This window comes from Melozone crissalis, unplaced genomic scaffold (genome assembly GCF_028551555.1).
Source record: "Melozone crissalis strain CALT ecotype California unplaced genomic scaffold, PUWL_Pcris_2 ptg000027l_1, whole genome shotgun sequence".
Taxonomy (NCBI): domain Eukaryota; kingdom Metazoa; phylum Chordata; class Aves; order Passeriformes; family Passerellidae; genus Melozone; species Melozone crissalis.
In genome coordinates, this window is record NW_026535805.1 from 16,459,028 (window position 1) to 16,483,008 (window position 23,981).

Sequence of the window (23,981 nt, forward strand, 5' to 3'; positions counted from 1 at the left end):
AGTACCTATGTATTTGGACCACTTTTGCATCCATGGAAAACTTTTCCTGTGGCAGAAGTTGCATGGGGAATCTTGAAATTATTCTTTTCAAGCATTTCAGCTGCTCATGAAATGCTTGAAATACTGAACCAGGTAGCATAGCATCTTGTGACAAGTATCTCAAGCCCATGCTCATGAAATTATTTATTTTCAAAGGTTGTAGCTGACTTGCTTTTTTAATCATTATTAAATGATTTTTTTTTCCAAAGGAACCAACCGATGCTCAATTGTAGACTCTGCATATCTTCCTGTAGTTAGAGTTTGTGCAACTCATTCTTCAGTTTGCTTGAATAACACTATTAAAATGATACCCTGAGTACATGCTGCCACATAGAGTTTGAGTTTTCATCTTGTATTTTTTTTGACATTTCTATGCATTTAATGAATTTCCTTCCCTACCCACCAGCTTCCCAATATAGATGTGCAGAGCAGAGCTGTGTTCTACTGCTCCTCCCCCACGTTTTTGTTGTTTTCCTCCTAAGTGCTAAGGGCTTTGCTCTGTTAAACTGTTGTTAATTAGAAGTTGTAGTAACAAATTGGTCAGTTGTAGATGTGATTTTTCTTGTGTATCATACAGTGGGAAAGCAGTAAAGTTTAATTTAGAAGTACAAAATGCTTCTAATGTAACACATTTAGTGTTATTAAACACTCTTTATTATTAACTTCTTTGAGTAAAAGGAGTTGGTGTCCTGCTGCGTAAAAGTAGCGTGGTTGTGACATGGGTATGTGACTTCATGCATTTCATGTGAAATAACAACTTTATCTTTTCCCCTACAGGCAGAGTACAATGTTTCAAAATGCTGGAGATTATCTGGGTGATGCTACAGATTACATTTAATATGATTGTATCTTCAGACATTCTGCTGCTCCATTTCATGAGCTAAAATATTTTATAAAAATGAAATTGGATATCTTCATTGATCTTCAAGTTCACCGTGTCCTGTGAATTCAGAGAAGACTTTCTGAAGGAGGAATAGATTGATCACATATGTGGACTTCTGTTGTTGCTCAAGGATACACTTTTATTTTCATTGTGAAAGGCTATCTGCATGAAGATGAGTCTTCATTTGAGATATGATCTGTGTAACTAGGTGAACAAGGATCCTCTTAATGAATTATCAACCTCTATTTCAATCTGCTTCTCCAGCTTTTGTTTTTTAATAAAAAATGAAGGACAAGTATAAAACAGAAGAGCTGATGTGTTTCTGTGAGGCCTTTATGTAATCCTCTGTGTCTGGATGTGGTGCTAAAGGACAAGCAATCTGCTTTTGATCAGCTGATTGTAACTGCAGAAAGAGAACCTTTAATTTAAAGTAACTTGCAGCTGTAATTATTTTACTCTTTGGCTTGCACCGAATGAAAGGGAAATTTAAATTTTACTGGTCAGGAGCATTTTACTGAACTAAGAAAGGGAAACTTACATTATCCTTGTTTTCATTTCAAACCAAGAACCGATAACATATTCCACTTAGAATTTGACTGCTAGGGAGATCTCGGCAGAGTAAAACAAGTCAGATGTCAGCAAACGACTCTTCTCCCCCATCCTTACAGAAGTTTTCCCCACCTACGTGTCATGCTGCTGCGCCACAGACCCCATCTTTGTCCTCAAGTCCCCAGTCGGGGCTCTCCAGCCGGCTCTCCAATGGCAGTTTCAGTACCCAGAGCCTCACCAACTCCCGAGGCTCCATGCATGGCATCTCCTTCCTTCTGCAGATTGGTCTCACTCGGGAGACTGTCACCATTGAAGCTCAGGACCTGTCCCTCTCTGCTGTTAAAGACCTCGTGTGCTCAATAGTTTACCAGAAGGTATGGTATAATGCTCCTGTGTTGTGCTGATGGCAACAGCTGTTTGCTAGCAGGCTGTTTAGTAATAGCAACTGAGATATGCCAAGAGTTTGGTATGGTGACAAAGATCTACGCTAGGTATTTGCAATTATGCAGAAAGAAATTTTGGTGGTTCTCAAGGGAGAAGCTTTTAATTCAATAGGAGTAAACCCTCCTCTTACTTTCTCACTTGTGAAATCTAATAAAAGAACATGTAGTTCTATATTTCCTACATGAATGACTTTTCACAGTATGGGCAGTTTTTTCCTTTTAACAATTGCCACTGATACCTTAGGTTTTTACTAGCTTATGCTTACTACTGTTGAAGAGTATTCTTGGATCTGTATAGCCAGCTACTGTGGCAGGACCAGTTGTGGCTACAGACTTGATACTTGCTCTTCTTTTTGTTTCTAGTTAATAACTAAATATCCCACCAAGCAGCTAATAATGTTCTATTATTGTTTTTCTGTATACTGAATACATGTGTTACTCCTATATGTCAATATATTTCTGTTAGGAGAGGGATGAGGAGAAATAAAAGAACCTTGGCACACTTTTCCATTGTGTCTTGGCTACCTGTTGCAAATGCTGTCTATTTAGGAAGGAAGTAACACTGATCATGCTGGTTTTGCGTCCAAATTTTTTCTTTATCTTTAGGTTAGGAAGGTTAGATCCTAGGAAGCAACCTGAATGGAAGTTAACAATATTTCATAAAGTAAGAAATAATTGCTGTTTTCCATCAAGGTCAGGGAATTATTTTCATGTCTTCGATTGTTGTGATAGTGGTGATATTTATCATTGGTTAGTTTTATTATATAATTCTTTTTCACCTAATAGCCTGAAAAAACATAAGCACTTTATATGTTATTTTTATATGCCTGTGTATCTTTTTTCCCCATCTCATAACTTACTGCATATTTTTCATATAATGTATTTAATATCTTTTGTATTTTTACAAACTAGTTGTCAAACAAGCCAATTTCATAATAATTTCCAAAATATAATTCAGCATCTTAGTTCCTTTCTGAAGAGTTGAGTTATTTGGGTCAACTTTTTTTTCCTGTACCATGCATGTTAGGTGTACCTTTATGCAGCCATTTTAGGGGCTGCTTTTTCTTTCTATATCCTTCTCTTTACATCTGCATATTTCCTGTCTTTTATCTTAAAGTAAGATGAAAACAAGTACATTCACACTTAGTTTTCTTTTTTTCCTTTCTGTTTTTTCAGCAGGCTCAGCTAAAATTTTAACATGAGATCTTCTTATAGCTCAAAGTTCTTACATGCTAAGCCTAATCTACTGCAAAACTGATGAGGATTTCACAATCAGTTTTCCTTTTTGTCTGGTTTTGCTGCAGTTTCTGCTCTCCTGCAGCTGATACTACCAGAAAGTGACTGCTCAGTGAAAGCACAGGCAGCAAACTGATCAGGAAACAACCTCATGTGTGGTGGATTCATCTTTCATAAGTAGTTTTGCAGCTAGTGCATGAGTGGCAGTATTCTCCCTGTACTCTATTTGACAGCAGTATGTCCTGCCTTGACTTTTTTTCCCTTAGATCTGGTGGCTGTTCAGTGTTCTTGGATTAGTGGATACCAGATGTGAGAATTGCAAACTGTATTCTTGTCGGTAATTGTGCGAATGGTTGCTGCTTTTTTCCAATTAAAAGCTTTGAACCTGCTGGGTATGCTGTTGAGATTCAACAGTGTCCCTTTCCTCTGGTATTCCACAGCTTGCTTAAAGTGTTTTGTCCTGACTGCAGGGTACTGTGTGGTTTGTTGTTGTGATAGTTCTGTACTTAACAGTATCTACTTACTGTGACATTTCTTTAATGAATTAGGAGAAATACCTTTTCTTTTTTTTACTTGGAATAGTAATTGATAGCTTTTCTTCTTATTTGACTGTTATTGTTACTAGAGTTAAACAGATGTTTCCTTACTTAACAGTCACATTTCAGGTTTGTATTCCTGTACATAATCTGGAACAAAAAAACTGAGGAGTCCTTCTTTGCTTACTTGGGAGCTTAAACCACCTGCCTTACTGAATTTGAGGCTACAATTGCAGTATCAAAAATGTTGGTTAGGGCTCTGCTTTTCTGTGTTTCCTGCTTCAGACACTGGTGTTCAGTGTAGCTTGTTCAGGTTTTGCTGAAGGGTAATTAGAAGCAGCATCAGCAGAACTGAAACTAAAGAGATGTGTCTGCAAAGAGAGTGAGATGAGTAATGCAAATATTTGGTGTGTCTCTTAGCTCTCATACAGATGTTCTGAACATCAGGAGATTTTTTTTCTTTTTAAGTGATTTTCTTCAATTTTTTTCAAGTATAAAGTTAAGTTTGGGGGTTACTGTGTTAGAGTTGTTTTGTACTGGAATGGTTAATAGAACTCCTCAGAAAATCCAAACTTTCGACTTTATAGGGATGCTTAAAAAAATTCTTGTTTATGGTCTCCAGTACATTCATGGTCTTCTCTGTTCATTCCTTATCTAGGGTGCTCTGTATTAAAGGATCAGACATACAGTTCTCAGGGGCAGTCTGAAGAGGAGCATAAGCTGGACACATATGGCTGCTGGAGCAGAGGGACAGTGTTTAGAAGCAGAAAAACTTGTAGCAGGTAGACAGTGTGTGTCCTTGCACAGAAGTCAGATACTGCAGAGGCAAGTTCTTAATCCTGTTCTGTGTTTGAATGCTGTCTCTTCATTCCTCACATGAAGTAGAACAAAGGAATTACAGACTTAAAACTAGAAACTTACATGTGGTGATGTTCCACTGCCTGCAGACTGAGAGTTATGTTGGACAGCATGCTCTAAGTGCTGTATTCTAGTTCACCTAATTTTATTCTGGTTTGAGCTATAAATGAAAAACATTTGATAACTGCAGCTAAAAGTGTAACTTGAGTTATTACTTGTATAGTATCAATACCTGCAAGATTTGTTGTAACTTTTTCAGTAAATTTATGAGTCTTTATTTTCATGTTTCTGCAACTTCTCTATCTTTTTAGGTCCACAGACCTGTCCTTCATCGTTTTCACTTTCAGTCATACTCGGCATTCTCCTTCTCTGTATATATTTCCTCTGATGGCTTTGTTATATTTTGCTCTGAAACAGACCAACTGCTCCCCTACCTTAGAATGTTTCCCTGAAATTCTCATGATCCTTTGACTGTTGCATTCTTTTTGATCGAGTACTGATACTTTACCTATGTAATCTGTTTCTTACTCTTCCTGCCTAGTCTTTCTAGAACAGTTTTTTTATTGAACCCATCCAAAGTCACCATTTAGCAAAATCAAAGTGGTGTTTCTTATGTCTTGCTGATTAGATTCTGCTTCTGTATTTTCATTACATCACAAGGATCATATTGCAATCCATCCATATTACAGATGGATTTCTACAGCTCTTGCAGTAACAACTTGAGCGTAATAAATAACAGAATTGCAGCCAGTGTTCTGGGTTTTTCTCCAGGTTAAGCTTGTGATAGTTCATGGTGTTTGTTTTTGAAAGGCTCTAAAATGAATGCAAATCATCTCTTCTGTTCAGATGTGCTCAGATCTGCTTTCCTCCTACTGCTCTGCCTTCTTGACTTGTCAACTCTTTTCTTCATATGAGCTAAAGAATGCAGAGAATTAGCAAGAGTTGAGGCATGAGAAGCAAACATGCTTTTTGAGAAGGTGGGAGCTGGGGAATTACTGGTGGCACAGAGGTGTTACATGGGGGGCAGATTAGCATTTCCAGCATGGTGATAGTTTGCATGCCTGAAAACCTAGCCAAGCAGTAGTCCAAGTATGTCTGTACTGAGGCATCTGGTGAGGGAAGGATCTTCTGCAACATGTTTGAAGCTAATCATCTGTGTGATAATGTCATTTGGCACATGATTCTAAAGAGTGGGAGTGAATAGCTGGGTAGGGATGCAGGATAATAGAATGGATGACTTCAGTGAACGGAGAGACTTTCCAATGGTGTTTTGGACCATTAGACTTTGGAATTAACTTTCAGTGGTTTGAAGCATTTGTTTTGAGTTATGACGGGTCATGAGATATTGGACCTTGAAACAATATCCGCCTACACTTTTCCCTAGTGAGAATTTTTGGCGACTAGTCCAGAACTTTGCAAAGTAACTCCTGGAACTTGAAGTAAAGGGATTTTTCAGTTACTGCCAAGATAGAAAGAAGCCTCAGTTGTATTTCACTCAGAGTACTGACTGCTGTATGTTGGTTGAGTTCTTCTGAATAAAAAAAGACAATGTAGTGCACTCTCAATTAAAGCTAGCTATGCTGTAATACTTACAGTATGAGCATGCTAGATAACACCAATGATTTTTCCTCAGTGTAATTGTAATATTGCACTAGTTGTGTTATTTGTGCTAGTATCACCAAGTAATAATAATGACATATATTCTTGATAAAAGTTGATGATATTGTTGTACAGAGATTAATTTTGGCACAGTCTAGTGCATATGTAGACTTCCCACAAGTGATTTCCTGTCACTAGATGATCTTTTGGAACTGTTAAAACTGGGAACAGTCATGCTTTTGCTTTTAGGAAACTAAGTAATACTGGGATTAGCAGTTTGTATGTTCTGAGTAACTGTGCAGATACATTAGGCTTTTATGCAGGAAAGTAATGGCTGTATAATCCCATAAGATAAAACAGCCTTTAAAAAATTCTGCTTTGAGTTTTGTTTTCAAGTTTACATTATGAGCTCTTAACACTTCAAAGGAACTGGGTAACGTTCTTCCTTAACAGCTTCGTGTAACTGAGCATAAAGAAAGCTATAAAAGCTGTACTTTGCTGCAGTACAAGAGAGAAGAATTTGGTAGTGTACAACTTGAATGTAGTTCAACTATTGAACATAGTTTAAGCTTTGCGTAAAAATTCTGTTAGAAGATCCCACTTGAAATGAAACCCCTGTTAATCGATGAGGTTATTCTTGGCCAGCAGTGTGCACAGAGCCTTCTGGCCAAGGTGCTAGCAAGGAATGCTGCATTCCCGAGTGGACTGGGGAGCGGAAGAGAGAGCAGGCGCCGCATGCCGGGAAGGAGCCAAGCTGCTTGGTCGGAGCTGATTGCTCCCTGCTTCCAGGCCCGGCCAAGTGCCGTACACAGGGCTCTGCTGGGCCACCTGCAGCTCATCAGAGCCGGCCACGGGCAGGGCAGCCAGCCAGCGCTTCCATGGCTTGGGTGCACGGGGCTGCAGTGGGGGCAGAGGAGAGGAATCTTAGCCACAATGTGTGGAAGGGAGTTGGGAGGTAGGCATCTTCCCTGTAGGGTCTGTTCTTTTGTAAGTGGGAATTTTTTTTTTTGGTGGGGGTGGGGGGGAGGTGTGCAAGGAAAGAGCAGGATTAGTTCATTGAACTTGAAACATTTTGTTAGGTATGATTGAATTTGGAGGCTGCTGCAGCTCTGTCCCTATGTGCCAGCTACAGACAACAAGACTGACCACCTATTCCTGATAGACGCTGGCATTTGGATACGGGTGTGCAGCACATACATGTGTATGCACAGATCCAAACAGATCAACAGTGTTTGTGTCTGTGAGCCCTCACATGAGCACAAACAGCACCAGTGGTCCTATGCTGTATCAGTCTCTGGTGGTTCAGGATGGAGGTCTGGTAGTGGCGAAAAATGTACAGACACGTACTCCCTCACCAACCAGTAAAAAAATAGCAGCAAACAAAGATGGGTGTCTCCAGCAGCTGGCTTCAAGCACTCTCTGCTACTTCAGTAGCTGCTGGATCTTGGTCTTTTCAGTTGCTGACACCTGGATATTCAAGCTCTTGATTTCACTTACTCTGATCTCTGCAGTCACTGAGATTGCAAGGTCCTCTTGCTCTGATTGCTGGCAGTCAGACCCCCCATACACACACATGGGCTCAGAATGAGAGGAAATCATTCAGGAAAATAGCTAGAAATTGAATTTAATGAGAATAGAGGACGGGTGGTGCTGATGATGCACAGGGCATGATCAGACAATTGTTCTGACCAACCCCTGTTTACAGATGACCAGCCTCTTTTATCTTCTTATCCCTCAGTTTTTTCCCACGTTTATTCCTCCCTGAATCACCTCTTTCCTTGCCTTTGCTGCCTTCTGTAAACATTCCGTAGGTATTGTACAATCCTAATTTCCCAGAATTTTACCATCTGTGCCATACCATTGGACTGCAACCACTGTCAGGCCAAAAGGTGTTCTGGTGTTGACTTACCTGATCAGTGTATGTGTGGAAACCGGGTCTAAGGATGTCCTGTGAAGGCCAGGGTATCTTTTCCCTGGAGTTCTTTATTTGGGTTCCTACCTGCCCTTCTTTCTCTGTGCTCCCCTGCCTTGTGGAGATGGGCCTGATGGCTCCTGTGAAGGGCCTGGGAGGTCCTGGGCAGGGTGTTGGTGGCCCCCACCTGCATTTTTCCTCTGTGCTGCTTTGTGGATGTGCAGACAAGTGCCTCACAAGCAGGACAGGTAAAGGAGCTGCTGAGGTTCCTCAGCTACTGCCTGTCCCTCTTAAAGATTCAGGAAAACCTCCTAGCAACTGAAGCTCCATGCTAATGAACAGGCTGGGTCTCTTCTCATCCTTTTAGCTTTTGGAATTATTATTTCAGAAATGGAGATCAGGCACAATGCCTAGAAAAATGTGTCCTGGTGTAGTCTTGTCACATGCTATAGAAACTCTGTGCAGAGGCTGTGTTTAGTGAGAGAACTCTTGTACTCCATTCTAGTATAGATTATTCCCTTGATGGTTGTGAGCTTGTGATTCTGCATCATAGTCTAGAAGCCACTGAAAAAGCTCAAGTTTGGAAGTGGAAGAAATACCTTTTAAGGAGGTTAAATGTTAGAGTTACAAAACCAGACAATTTTTCACAGTCACTTTTATGTCTATGTGTATTGGTTTTGGAAGAAAAGGGCAGTAAAGCATATGATGTAAATAAGAAAAGCATTCATGATACACAGCTTAAAAGGTCAATTTAATTAATGGAAAACCAAATGAGGATGTTGATATCAACAGTTCTGACAATCTGTAATGGATGATTTTGCTTTTTTTCCTAATATTTCTACTCCATAGAAATTAATTTTGCCTTTGGAATTTATTTGAAAGGCAAAATCTTAGTTATAGGTATTATAATGTTATTTGCAAACTTTGGATTAATGATGGTGCTGCTTTCTAAGGGATGTAATATCTCATATTTTTAATGATTAAACTTGCTGTCACAAAGAGGACTTCAGTGTTCATCTGTAACTTTAGTTTATTTTGCCAGCTAATGCTTTTCAGTAATGAAAATTAGTGTAGTATGTTTAAAACATTTTAATAAATCTAAGATTTGTACATGAGAATGGGTAAATGGCACACAGGCAGAATATATTTTGTCATAGCAATTAAGATAAGTGCTGCTTGGCAGATGATTATGTGACCTCTGGTTACTGAGGTGGAGGATTATGTGTAGGGATGTTCTGGCAGCTGCATAACAGGGTTATGGTCTTAAAGAGTGAAAAAAAATTAAGAGAAAGACATATCTTTATCAAAAGAAGGAGACTTAAACCTGTAAAATATCTTGGAGGCTTCCTTAAAATCTGTGGTTTGTAGGTGGTTCTGTGAACTTAATATGAAGAGACAATAGTTCACGTGATTCCCTGAGTCATGAGTTGTCCCTCCTGGCAGCTGAAATTATTATTGGTGTTATTAAAACGTGTCATGTGTATCTGCAGGCAGATACATACTGTTGTAATATTGATTTTATATCCCTTTTGTTAGAATTAAGTTCTTCAGCAGTATAATGCAATTAACAGAAGTTAACAGTGTACCAAGGAATAGACCTCACAGCACTTATTTTAATAATGTTAATATATCTTGTTTTCTGTCAATCAAGGCACAGTGGGATTTTGGGTTAGAGCTTAAAGTAAGTTTATGGTGTGGTTTAAGTTATGGAGAAATGTCAGTTTCCTTGGAAGAATTACTAGTGACTGTATCTTTGTGTGTTCAGAATATAAAGTCAAGTCCTGTGCGTACTTGCAGAGATACTGATATACATATTTGGGCAGCACAGCTAATTCTTGCTTTGTATTTTCTTTCCTATTATAAATGATCTTTAGGCAATTGGAAAAATGCAATTTTTAGTATATTCTTGGATATTTGCTTTTTTTACATAGGAAGCCTGAAGGTGAGTTGAGAGACAGAGGAAGCAGCTGGGTGCTTTGGCATCGGCCCAGTAAATCAGTTTCTTCTTGTTGTGGACTGAATACCTCTGTGTTAGAATAAATTTGTCAGCTCTGGCTTTTGCTTTTGCAGGGGTTAAATTGTAAAAATTCTGTCTCTCTTAGTGACTGTCCAAGGTAGATAGCATGCTTTCTGGAGCAAGGACTTCTTCAGTGTTATGTGTCATGTAATTATGTAGTGCATACACACCAAAACAGAGAGACTAACTTGGTATTTCAGATAAAATTGCTGCTGTATAGAAGACATTATTTTTTTCTCTGAATGAGAAGAAAGTGTGGAAACAATGGGCACAATAGATATGATACCTTCATTATGTGTTTGATTTGGTAGAACAAATCTTAGTTAATTGCAATTAATACACTGCAAGCTTCATGCAGTTTAGATAAAATTGACTATGCAACATGTAAATTACTAACTTGTTACCTTATTAATTAAAAGTTTCTTCTGAGCTTTTCCGTATTTTTTCCCCACACTTTTCCTGTTTTGATCTGCGTGTGTGTTTCCACCTTAAGTTTGAATTCTGGTTTAAACCAAAAGGTCAAAGGAGCTGCTTGAATGCTGCTCATTCCTCTCCAGGGTCTGTACCTGCTCTTTTCCCCCATGAACTGTTTACTTTTAAGCTTTTCATTTTAACAAGTTTTCATTTTAAGAAGTTTTACTCATACTTGACAGTGTTTTGAAGATAAGGAAAACAAAAAATGAGAAAGCTTTCAATGAGTAGGGAAAATACAGAATGAGAGCTTTTTTCAGTGATGTATCATGGAAAAGTGGCATGTTATTTAGTGTATCTGTTTCCTGTATGGATTTTTTTTTCCTGTGCTTGTGAGGATTTGAGTTTTTCTTTTCACAGAATCACCGAAAATGGGTAATGTTGGAAGGGATCACTGGAGGTCATAGAGTCCAACTTGCCTGCTGAAGCAGTGTCCTCTGGAGCATATTACTCAGGATTACTCATATCTGTTGATCTAAACTGTTGTAGAACAATGGTATGGAGCTTCTTAACTGGCTTGCTGCTCAAGAAGAGTGCAGCAGGTGCTGCTGGAGTGTCTTGAGCTAAATACCTGCCTGACCAGAATACCTGTGAAATAAGGATTATAGGTGGTGGTATCCAAGTTAAAAGTCTGCATTGGCTTTTATGTGCCAGACTGATTATGCTGGTCTGAGAGATTAAAAACCCAAATAAACAAAAACTTTAACACTTCTTTTTTTCAGGTTAAAAAAGAAAAAAAATTAGAAGTTTTCAGAAAATGCTTTGTTTCCTCAATAATAGGCAGATTTATTTTGTTGTCATGAAACATTTACAACTCTTGAGTTCTGTAGCTGTTATTAAAAACATTGATGTATAGGATTATCAAAGAGCATGTATTAATTATAGTTTGATTTCTATTGCAGTTCCCAGAGTGTGGTTTCTTTGGCATGTATGACAAAATTCTCCTGTTCCGCCATGACCTGAACTCAGATAATATTTTGCAACGAATTACATCAGCAGAAGAGATACATGAGGGAGATCTTGTTGAGGTTGTACTCTCTGGTAGGTATTACTGTAGCAGTGGAACAACTCTTTGGTCAGTAGATTAAAAGAAATTAGGACTTCATGGAGCATTATTTTCATGTCTGCCTTGAGCTTTTTCACTTTGGGCAATATACTTTGGGGTAGAGGTTTCTGAGAAAGTCCAAGTGTCACTGATGCTTTAGCACTCAGTTTTGTTATTTTTTCATTGTTCTGTTTTAATCTTCTTCAGGTTTATTATTAAAAATAAATCTGAATTATACAAATGAGAATTTATAAGTATAATAATACCAGTTTTTCATTTTTGTGATGGTTTAAGGTGAAATGCAGGTAGGATTCAGAATTTGTTCTTCCAAGTTGTGGGTTTTCTTTTGTTTATATCTGTCTTTTTGTGCTGTAGTTTTTGCTATTGATGGCTTATGCTGTCATAAGACTTCATATAAATGTTGTTGCTGAATCATACCTATAAAAACAGGCTCTTACAGTTATTGTAGTTCTTAAAAAAAGTTTCTTTGAACAATGTAGTCCTTAGAGTGGTGGTCATTAACCAATAACGAGGACAAAATAACCCCAGCCCTGGTTGTCATTGTATGTGTTTGATCAATACTTCATCAAATTCAATCAAAAGTCAGCTGCAGTTAAACTACAAGTAAAAGCTGGACTAGTGTTGAGCAGTTTTTCAAGTCTTTGAGGAAAAAATGACAAACTGAGACTATATATTAGAAGGAGAGACTTCTTGACTGTCATGAGCTTAGATTTGTAAGCTTGGTCAATAAAGTATGAATTTGATAGCTGTAAGTAAGGCTGTGTCCTTGGCCACATTTCAGGGCATGTCTAAAATGTTCAGTAATTGATCATCTTATTTTCAACTTTTCATTGCTTCTGATGAATAGCATATTTGGAAGATTTGTTGTGTGACTCTTGGCAGTCTCTGACAGTTTCCTTACAGACAGACAGAACACCCGAAACAGGCATTTTGAAGACATGTAAATCTCTTTCAGTAGGATTTTAAAAATAAGATCTGAATAGGGAGTGTTAGTATGTATATGATAAAAAACCATTAGCCATCAGGACAAGGCAATCTTGATGTAAAATACCTTTTTTGTTGTTTCTTTCCCTCAAAGATACAAAACAAAAGAAATTGAAATATATCTACACTTATTTAGGGAAAATAATATTTCAGTGTTCTGTGGAAACTTTATCCACAGTTCTTTTTTGATACACTGAGTTGAATCTAATAAGCTTTTACTGCAGAAGTACTTAAGAAGATAAAAATCTATTTTTAGAACTATCTTTTTTTGAAAATTTTGTAGGTTACAGAACAGCTTGGAAAATTAAGTTGTTCTTTAAAACATTTACTGTTGTTTTTAGCAAAGCTTGTTGTACCTGCCTTCAACTTAGTGAGGTTTTCAACAGAGTGATTCATGCTGTTGATTAGTTGGGAACATTAGCCTACAGAGTTCAGTGGATATTTTTCCTCAATAAAAATGTTTATTGAGAACTATGTAGTCTCCTGAGTGTATATTTAAATGACATACAGTAAAATGCTGATTTCTAAATATCTTGTAAGCGTTCTTTAAATTAGCCATTTTTAAAACATGTTCTTTCCATAAATCCTTGTTGATCCTGTGGCAAGAGTTATAACTTACTGCAATTTTTTTAAAGCTTTGGCTACAGTTGAAGATTTCCAGATCCGTCCTCATGCACTTTATGTGCATTCCTACAAGGCTCCTACTTTTTGTGACTACTGCGGAGAGATGCTTTGGGGTTTGGTACGACAAGGATTAAAATGTGAGGGTAAGCCAGTCTGTGACATTTAGTGTGTTTGTGTGTGTGTATATCTATATGAGATGAGGAAGAAGTAGTTGTATTGTGTTTGGTATGTTACCAAGTGATAAATACAGTATTTCCTACCTGGAAGGGTTTGTGCATTGGAAAACCGAAGTTCTGATCTTGACATTAATGCAAACTTGGGCTAATGCATGACCTTGGGCTAATGACTTAAGAAATGTTGTTGTTTCCCACTCTGAAAAAAATCGCTAGCTTACAACCTTGTGTTCTTTGCACAAGGAACATGTAGTTTGGAGATACTCCCAAAGGGGAATCCCTTTGCTTATGGCTTTCATCCAGCTGGCTGTGGAGCACTCTGCAGCCTGCTGTCAGGTACTAACACTGCCTTCTCACTGAATTCTTCTTGCTTCTTGTGCTCCAAAGTGAGGAAGTGATGAAAGCCTCCTGGTGCTGGGAGATCAGCTGCTTCTAAGTGTTAGACCTTGTTACTAGAACTGGGCTCACTGGAGAAAAAGCTGTTTTTGTGAATCACATCAAGAACACTAAAATCTGAGAATTTGACATAACAGTCTATTTCTGCCTTTGCCATTGTCCTGGGTCATCTTTTTAAAACTCCTTTATCAAAATATTAGTACTGTGGGTTTTTTTCTTTGAATGTTGGGAGGTTTTTTGAATAAACAAACTCCTCTTCCAGGTTGTGGGTTAAACTACCATAAGCGATGTGCCTTCAAGATTCCAAACAACTGCAGTGGAGTGAGGAAGAGGCGCCTGTCTAACGTGTCTTTGCCAGGAGCAGGGCTTTCAGTTCCAAGGCCAGCACAAGCTGAACACACATCCTCTGCCTCTGAAGAAGTATGTAATGTGAAAGAAGAAACAATTTCTGGTTTAAATTCTTTAACCTCTGAAGAACTAGATAGTGTTTTAAGTGGCTCATGATGAGTATGTGGGAGTCAAACTTAACCATTATGATCAGTTTTAGTGAATTTTAAAATACAGTGATTCTTAGACTTGGACACTTAGTGCTTATTACTACTGTGAGAGATGCAACAGGAAATAAATTATAAGTTTTATATATAAATTTGTTATTGGCCTTTCACTCATGGTTATATGAAATCCTGAGAACTTTGGCTTCAGAATAATAAAACATCTTGCCTTCTAGTAATACAGATTAGTTCTGTAATTATTGTATCAGCATAGATTAGTTACTTGGCCAATGCAATACAAATTGTAAGCTTTTATACTGGGGAAGAGTGTTCCCAATCTGCTGTTAAGCTTTTCACAGAGTTAATCCAAAAAACCCCAAACACTATCTAGGAGGGTGTATGAGATGAAAGGCTTACAGTAAAAACAGACATTCATAGTAGTTCCTTGTTGTGATGATTGCTGAGAGGTTATCAATTACATAACAAATATCAACTATCAAGTATATCCCAACTATATTGGGATTATGAGAGGCAAGGATTAGATCCATTTGTTTGTGCCTTAGGCTTTTCTAGTAATCTGTTACTTTACACTATAACTATTCTTGCCACAATTTAAATTACAAATCATATAGTCTACTTCAAGAACATTATTTTTTTTAGCTAGAGGCTATAAAAGCTTAGTCTTGAGTAATGAAAAATATTTATTTTGATGTTTATGTCTACTTGTAAGAGTCATTCAGTGAACATAGAATTGTAAGCATTTATCACATAATTTAACTTTATGATATCTGTGTGCATGTTTAGTACTTTTTTGATACCTCTTAATTTTACTCAATGCTTCTTCTGTTTTAATTGAAGTTTTTCTTTTAACTTAATTTCAAAAATTTTTTTTTGAGGGGGTTTATTTTCTAAATAATTTTTTAATTTTCTAAACAGTTTTGCCTAATTTAGTAAGCTATCCAGCATGCTATACCTTGCTTCTAAAAACTAATAGTTTGAGGTAGTGATTGCAATTTGGTCTGCCTGCCTCCAGTGCTTTCTGTTTTACCTTCTATATGGAGGCTTGTATGTGCTGTCTGCACCTTGTCAGGTTGCTCAAAAAATGAATGTTGTGAGTGAATTTCTAGCATTTTATCTTCTGTGGAAATAAAGGTTCATACATAACTTCCTGCTTTCTGTAAGGCTTTTCCATCTGGTATTTTCATGGTTTTGTTTTACAATACCAGAATGTCCTCTTAAAGCTTTTGGCCAGGTTGCTTTCTTGTCTGGTCACTTTTGCAGCCAACACCTCCCTTACAGCCCCACTGACATTTTTTTCATCCACCAGGACCCCCAAGTGCTTCCCAACAGGGCTGACACCAGTCCCCAGCCTGTGTTGATACAGGGGGTGACCCAACCCAGGTGCAGTGCCAGCACTTGGCCTTGTTGAGCCGCAGAAGTTTCACATGGACCCACTTCTCAAGCTTACCCAGGTCCTGCTGGATGGCATCACATCCCTGCAGTGTGCCAGCTGGGTGACATCCACAAACATGCTGAGGGTGCACTCACTCCCACTGTCTGTCCTTGATAAAGACATTTAATAGCTCTGGCCCAGTGTCAGCCCTGAGGGACACCACTTGTCACTGATGTCTGTCAGGACACTGAGACATTGACCACTCCCCTCTGGATGTGACCATTTAGTCAATTCCTTATTCTTCTAAAGGTCTGCCCATTGAATCCATCTCTCCGCTTTAGAGTGAAGGATGTTGTGGTGACCGTGTCAAAGGCTTTACAGAATTCCAGATAAATGACACCTCTAGCCCTTTTTTTGTCCACTGAGATGGAGTCACTCCATCATGGAAGGCTGCTGACTGTCCCAAATCACTTCCTCCCTTCATGTGCTTTAGCATAGCTTCTAGTAAGATCTCTGTGATCTTCCCAGATACAGAGGGGAGCCTGAAAGGTCAGTGGTTCCCAGGGTTGTCTGTTCTGCCCTTTTTAAAAATGGGTGCAGTTTTTGCTTTTTTCCAGTTCACCTGACTGCTCTGACTTTTCAAGGCAGTCATGGCAGTAGAACTGTTCTGGTGCAAATGATGTATTCCTTCTTTATTGCAGCGTTGCTGCCCAGAGCCAAGTAAGAGGATTCCCTCTTGGAGTGGCCGCCCCATCTGGATGGATAAGATGGTGCTGTGCAGAGTGAAGGTCCCACACACCTTTGCTGTTCACTCTTACACCCGTCCCACCATCTGCCAGTACTGCAAACGGCTGCTGAAGGGCCTGTTCCGCCAAGGAATGCAGTGTAAAGGTAAACCTTTCATTTGCTGCTGCAGCAGTACATTTCAGTAAAGGTCTTGTATTTAAAACTGTTTGATGACTGTATACTGCAAACATGTAAGTTTTGAAAAATTGAATAATTTTCAGAAGATCACAGCAGCCCTCATTTTCATTGTAGTAAGCTGTGCATTGTACATTTTTCTGAAAAATAAGATATAATTGTGTAGTTTGAAAACACTGTAATTCTAGAAGGATAATTATGAATTAATAAAAATGGGAAATGCTTCCTTTTGTTCAATATCTGTAGTCTAGACTGATCACTGAGAAATCTGTGAGTTTTCATTGTATTTTAGTATGGGATACTGATTATTACCTTTTGGAGATAGGTGCCTGTGCTGAACTTGCATGGTTTTTATGTAGCAAATGTTAACATGCATGGCTTCAGTTCTTAGGCTCTTCCATGTGGTTCCTAGGGTGTAACTAACGTGATCTCCTTCTGGCATTTTATTACTAGTTAGTGCAGATCTGTTGGCTTTGCAGGAAACAAAAGTCTAGTAATGAATCATAAACATTAATATGGAAAGGAGTTTCCATTTCTCTCATGTGAGTTTGTCAAACGGGACTTTGAAGGTCAGCTTTTTGAGAGAGGTCACTTAATACATTTTCAGTTTGCTTTATTAGAGGAGAGAAAATATTGTAAGCTTACAGCTGTGTTAACTTTTTTTTTTTGACAAGTAATAGTGCTGTTGCATGTGAGTAAGGAAGTAGTTTTATTTTTCATTTCTGTTGTTATTTGCAGTCTTTGTAGTCTGTTTGAAGTCTGCATCCTGAACTGGTTTTGATATTTTTTCCAGTCAGTGTGTCTCTTGGATACACATGATACAAAAATAATGAAGCCTGAAAAAGATGCCTTGTGGTTTTAACATACAGATGCTGCTGGTCATATACAGCATATGACTGTATCCAGCTGAACAAATGGGGCTACCACATCAGTTTCAGGGAATTGAATGGCACTGGATAAAAATATTATTTGTATGCATGTTGTAAGCATTTATGCATGGAAAACAAGCCTAGAGAAATGCCATGTATATGTGCAGGACAGAAATAAGTGTCTTTATAGGCCTCCATTTATGCAGTAAGATCCTATACTTATTTTTAATATGTCAGGAACTGATATCAAGCAGTTCAAATTTTTTCATACTGACTTTTCTTACAGATTCTTAAGGTTTCCCACCAACTTCCTTGTGCACATTCACAAAGCTTGGGGGTCTTCTAGTAGTTTTATGTTTCTGATTACCTGGAAGAGCCCTGGATTTCTTGATTTAATTCATTGCTATTTGGGCTCTGAGGATGATGTTTGAGATGCTAAGGCTGTGTTTGTGGTAATAAATTAAATGTGCCCAGAAACATTCCCGGACACTGAGGTCAGCTGGGACAGAATGACCCGTGTTCATGAACAAATTTTCTTAGCATCCCAGCCTGGGTGGCTCTGTGCAGACTGCCTGGAGCAATTTCATAGGATGCTCTGGTTTATGAGCTAGACCTTGGAACTGTTTGAGATTATGCTAATGCTGTGGGCCAAAAGCTTGCTAGGGGATGTTTGTAGCTATTTACTAGACTAGAGAATTGCATGGCAGTACCCAGGAATGTTTCTGAATATAGTTTAATTTTTTAGGATAGATTCAGTCTTCTAGTTTCATGACAGGATTTGAAATGTCTCTGTTTCTTCCAGCCTTCTTTAAAGTAGTGAAGTAATTGTATTTCATAATATGGACTGAAGCCATGGCTGTAAAATACTGTTAATGGGTCTCCTAGGAAGCATCTTTTTAGGCACTAAGAAGCTGAGTAATATTGTATTCTGCTCCAAAATTTGGCTCCTCTGCCACTAAAAATGGAGAGATAATGGTTTTTCTCTTGTCTGGGCTTAAAAGAAAAACACATTGAGCTTGTTTTGAATAGCAAAAAGAGGTTAAACTACCAATATGAAAACAATTGTGGGGGCAGTAGGGAGTTTTGAAATTCATGGTATTGATGGAGTTTAAAATCACAGGGATGTGACTAATAAAGGAAATTCCTGTTCATACCAGTAATGTTGTGGGCTGAACTTGGTTCAGTGGGCTGCATTGATACCTCGGGTGCACCAATGGCACACATCCAGCTGAGATTCCATCCTGTGTCAGGCCAAATCTGGGCATAATGTTATTCTGTCTGCCTTGTGTCAGCAAGAAATGGAGCCTGAGGAGTTCAGGCAAATCTGTAACCTGAATGAGAGGGGAACTGGACTTCAGGATTTACTGCAGAACATATTTGCTCTGATGTAGTTGTGTGATCATAGATGTCGTGTGATCAGACTCTGATGGCTGCAAGTCTTAGTTAGCTGGTGGGGAAAATTGTTAGAGATGAGACAGTTAAATCATATAGCAATGGAAAAAAGGATGTGGAACAAATGAAAGAATGGGAGAAGTTACATCATGAGGGAAAAAATAGCTGCAGAAGAAACTACAGAAGTAGCAAACCTTTTGTACTGGAAGGGAAGTACTGACATGATAAATAGTGGTGGGACAAATCAACATGTGACATAAGGACAAGATTGCTAATTTCCTCCTGGAGGTGACCTCATTGGTGCTGTCTTCAGCTACATGCAAATATATGAATCTGAACTGAAGTTAGAGTTGGAAGGAGTGAATGATAAATGTTAGTGCCTGGGTGGGAGTCAGGTTCTGATATCATGGGCTTATTTATCTGCTGTTTTAGATTGCAGATTCAACTGTCACAAACGCTGTGCACCTAAAGTACCTCGAGACTGTCTTGGAGAGGTTGTTTTCAATGGAGGTAAGATGAGAAACATACTTTCAAATAGTGAGAGATCTTTTGTGGCTGAAAACTAAATGCCTTAGTATTTCGTTCCCTCATTTCTGAATATTTGATGTATTTTTATTTATCTTGCCAGTTTTTTGAGTTAAAATGAAAAAGATTCACTGTGAAACTTACGCTCTGGTGACTTAAATTTTACTTCAGTCAGTCTTGACAAGTTCACTATGCTTTTGTTGGGATTGCGTAATGGAAATGAAAAATCTGGAAGCCACCCCAATGTACAAAATTTGAAGATCTGTTGTGATTGGTCTGCTCATTTTTCACCATGAAATACATTCTTTAACATGTTAATATCTGAAGACATGGAATTTTTGTATGACTTTCTCATAGCTTACTGGCCAGAGTTAGCTGAGGTGTTTGAGATAAAAGAGAAAGGAGAAAAACCCCAAGCCAAACCAAAAGAAAGAACTGCACCCTAATTTCTGGAAACTTCAATGAAGTAGGACTGCTTTCTGCATAGTCCTTGCAGAATTGAAAGAGGAATGTGCAGAACACTTTGTGGAAGAATGTTTAGAGTATTTTTGTAAGTTTTAAACCAGTGTAAAACTGATGAAATATGAGGTAGATGAGCAGATAGGGATTAAAAACTGATTGAATGGGGGGCCTCGAGAGCGATTATCAATGGCAAATAACTCCTGGTGTACCCCAGAGGCCAGCAAAGGGTCCAGTTCTGCTCAACATGTTCATTAATGATCTTGATAGGGCAGTGGACCCTCAGCAGCTTTGCAGGTGACTGGGAGGACTGGCTGATATGACAGAGGGTTTCTGCTGCTATCCTGAGGACTTCAACAGATGGGAGAAATGAACTCAGGGAGTTGTTGGACCAGGTGACCTTCAAAAATCTCCTCCATTCTGTGGCTCTGTTGCCTTGTCACAGTTTTTAGTGAAACAAAATTGGTGACGTGGAGCAGATCGCATCAAACAGGACAACTTGATTCAGAGGCTTGGGCAGCAGCTGTGCTAGGGTCTGTTGCCATTGCACAATAGATCCCATCCATTCATGCTAACCTTCTCCAGCTCCCAGGCTCTTTCCTGGATCTTGAGGTTGGTGGCTGTGAACAGCAATGTGCAACGTGATGTTGATGCAGCCTGGTTTTACTGCCCTTGTGATGCTAAGGTGCTAAAGGCCACAGAGTTTGTGAACTATGGTTTCATGTAATTCTTCTGAAGACATAAAGAGCAATTTTTTTTTTGTTCTTTCTTCCATTCTTAATTGAACTCACCCCAGGTAAAAAGCAAACTCAAAACCCACAAACCAACAAACAAACAAAAAAAACAACCATAAAAAGGCTATAGACATATTGCAAGACATATTTTTATGTCTTAGTTCTTAGTTTTCCGCAATACAAGTTGTACAGCTTTTGAAAACACTAAATTTCTGCCTACAAAAAATCACAGGTGAATAAGATCTGTTCTGCTTTTCTCTTTTCCTGCAATTCCACAGCTCCCCTTTTCTTTCTTACTTTTCTTATTATGGACAACAAGACCAGGGAGAGCAGAGCTGGGTTGCTGTTAATGGAGAATTTCATTTGCACAGGAATAATTCTCTGGGTCATCTCTAGCCATTGAAAGGTTACTTTGTCCTGATTACTTGTGGAACAGAATTACTTAATGGGATTTAGGTGTAGACTTTAAGCTTTTCACTCTGTTTCTTTCAGAATGGTTTGTGTTTAGTTGGGTCTCTCTTGCCTTGGCATTTAGCAAAATCAAATTGATAATGTTCATTAGCATACTCTGCATCTTACAGCAAGTGTGTGAAGCTTTTGTATATTGTGATTGTAATTTTTTATTTCCATAAGTGTTAATGAAAAAAACAAAGTTGAGTTTTGGAGGATTTTATTTATTTTTTTTTAGTTGTGTGTGTGAAACAATGTCTGACTTGCGTTGTTTCCAGAACCTGCTAGCCCAGGGCAGGACTTGGATATGCCGATGGAAGTTGATAGCAGTGAAATGAACAGTGATGGTAGTAGAGTTCTAGATGATGCTGAAGAGCCCTCTCCTCCAGAGGACAAAATCTTTTTTATGGATCCATCTGACCTTGATGCAGACAAAGATGAGGAAGCTGTCAAAACAATCAGGTAAGTTCCAGGATGGATTTCTTTGCTCAGGATATGTGTTGCTCAATATTGTGAGCAAAACGTTTCCAATTAGCCCAGCTTTATTGCTGAAAGTGTATTTTCCCTTTGTGTGGATTTTTTTTTAGCTTGAAAACACTTTGTAAAATTCTCCTATCTCAAGAAAATCTGAGACATAAATAGACTAAAAGAATATAGCCTCTTCTAATTGGAAAAATAGTTATGCTATGGCAGTTATTGAAGAAATACAAGCAGAATAAAACTTAGAGCTTAACAAAGCTAATACATGGTTAAGGTCTCTGTGACTTGAGCTTAATTTAATACATGTGGATTTAAACAGCATTAGTTAGGCTATTTTAATATTGGCATCGTAGTCTATGCATGTTATGCAATAATTTGCTTTATTTATCTTAAAAGTGATGTTTCTGAAGTCTTTTATCCAATAACTGTTAACATAGTTCCTTAAATCAAATTTGATCTTTTTATTTCTCTATTATTCTGAGTAGTGTCATCCTGATTTTCTTAGTCATTCTTAATAAGATAAGTGCAGTTGTATTTGGTCAAACTAAACATCACTGTAGCTCAAGACTTAATAGCAAATTTGTGAGGGAGAGCATATAATGATACCTTCCAACTCCCAGTGATTCATAGCCCAAGGATCTCCTGATGGGGAAGCAACATCTACCTCCAAGTAGGATTTTTCCATTTATTTCTGATTGGATTTGAAGCAATTCAGGTTTTTGGCATGACAGCATCCTGTAGCCAGTTATACATCCTATAGTGTAGCAGGCCATGTTAAGGCATCCTTGCCATTTTGTTTTGAAACTACCTTAAAATGTGTGTTTACAGATGTGTCTGTTAGTGCCACATATAGAGCTCTGGTGTAGGCAGGCACCTTGGTGTTTAGCTTCATTTTCAGTGCTATTAAAACCTGTATGTTTAATGAATGGCTCTCTCACAGAATATTAGAGATTATCAAACCTTTGTCTGCAGGAGAGTTAATATATCTTAGCATTGACAGAATTTTCTAGTACAGCTGTGATTTAACACACCCTGGTTTATGTTTTCTTAAGTTGAAAGTTTGCTTTGATAGGGACCTTCATTAACCACAATATTATGAAGCAGCATAATCAATTTACATAGACAATAAGAAATTATAGTTATGCTGATGCTAATTATATTACTGTGGTGTAAAATGGCATGAAAGACCAGCAGTCTCAGCAGATTGTTTTGAAAGAGAATAATTTCTGTAGGTGTCCTCAATCCAGTGTGTTTCTTCTCTGTTCCTTAAATACTGCAATATTTGCCCTAGGAGACCTAGTGGGAGCTCAGATGCCTTATCAAATTCATCCATCAACTAAATCTGCATGGGGAGAAAAGGTGTCTGTTCCTGAAAATTATGGACTGTAACCACAGTGTCTGTTCCTGAAAATGATGGACTAAATGCATAAAAGTTGCCTGTTCCTGAAAATTGTGGACTAAATACGTAAAACAAGTATAATTGCAGTACTGTTGTGTTTTAACTTGTTCCATATTAAACTGTTGTATCTTCTTTTAGTCCTTCAACAAGCAATAACATTCCTCTCATGCGAGTTGTACAGTCAATCAAACACACCAAGAGGAAGAGCAGTACAATGGTGAAAGAAGGATGGATGGTCCACTATACTAGTAGAGACAACCTGGTTAGTTACTTCAGTTTCTTCCTAAATTAAGTTATTTCTCTAAACTAGTGTGTTTTATTTCTGATTAGAGTATAATTTGAAAGAATTTAGCTGTGATGTTCATTATAAAGAAATCTGGTTCCGGGCAAAAAGTGTAATTTATTCAAAATTCTTCATGTGGTGATCAAACAGTACTTTTCCTTCTCCCCTTTAAGAAGGAAAAGCATCTCTACATTGCCTGAAATGAATTGTATATGCAGTATCTCAGCTTTCCTGAGAAAGTAACTTAGAATAATTTGTTTGTGTCATCTTTCTCTTTAATAGTTGAACTAAATACTTGTCTCTTTTTGTGTTCTACTATGTGAAAAGGTGGAATTCATAGGAATATTTTGTGTACTGAAATGGTTGAGAGTATTATTCTAATGATCTAGGTGTGTGTAAATAGTTATGTGTAGATATGGGAACCCTTAATTCCTCTAGCAATTCACTCTAAGAGTTGTGTCTTGACTGTATGTCCTTGGGTAAGCAAGCATCCCCCAAAAAGACTGTGGTGTTTGTTACCAGTGCTACTAATAATGCTACCTTAATTGAGTAGGCAAGCTACTTGATTTTTGTGTATTGAGGAGGAGGACAAGGCAAAATAACAGGGTTCCTTAGTATTGTCTGATGGGAGGAAGTGAATCAGTCCTCTTGTTTTTCGATCGATGAATAAAAAGGAGGAATTTAAGAAGTTCCCAGATCTCATTATAGCATACTGAGACTGTTCATGAAAGGCAGCAGAAATACTTTTGCATTCTTTATCTCTGTGGCAACTGATTGGAGGAGGCCTAGAGAATTTAAA

The 23,981-nt window shown here is 38.1% G+C and overlaps 1 protein-coding gene across 1 annotated transcript in view; it reads left to right on the forward strand.

Annotated features, from left to right (window-relative positions):
• Positions 1 to 23,981, forward strand: part of PRKD3 (protein kinase D3) — a 42,714-nt gene that overhangs the window by 1,939 nt on the left and 16,794 nt on the right. Inside the window, exons 2-9 of the mRNA XM_054279138.1 lie at positions 817 to 1,845; positions 11,446 to 11,584; positions 13,229 to 13,360; positions 14,049 to 14,206; positions 16,372 to 16,561; positions 19,285 to 19,362; positions 21,299 to 21,482; positions 23,038 to 23,161. Coding sequence (XP_054135113.1) covers positions 1,555 to 1,845; positions 11,446 to 11,584; positions 13,229 to 13,360; positions 14,049 to 14,206; positions 16,372 to 16,561; positions 19,285 to 19,362; positions 21,299 to 21,482; positions 23,038 to 23,161 — 1,296 coding nt within the window. The 5' untranslated portion in view covers positions 817 to 1,554. The remainder of the gene's footprint in view (positions 1 to 816; positions 1,846 to 11,445; positions 11,585 to 13,228; positions 13,361 to 14,048; positions 14,207 to 16,371; positions 16,562 to 19,284; positions 19,363 to 21,298; positions 21,483 to 23,037; positions 23,162 to 23,981) is intronic.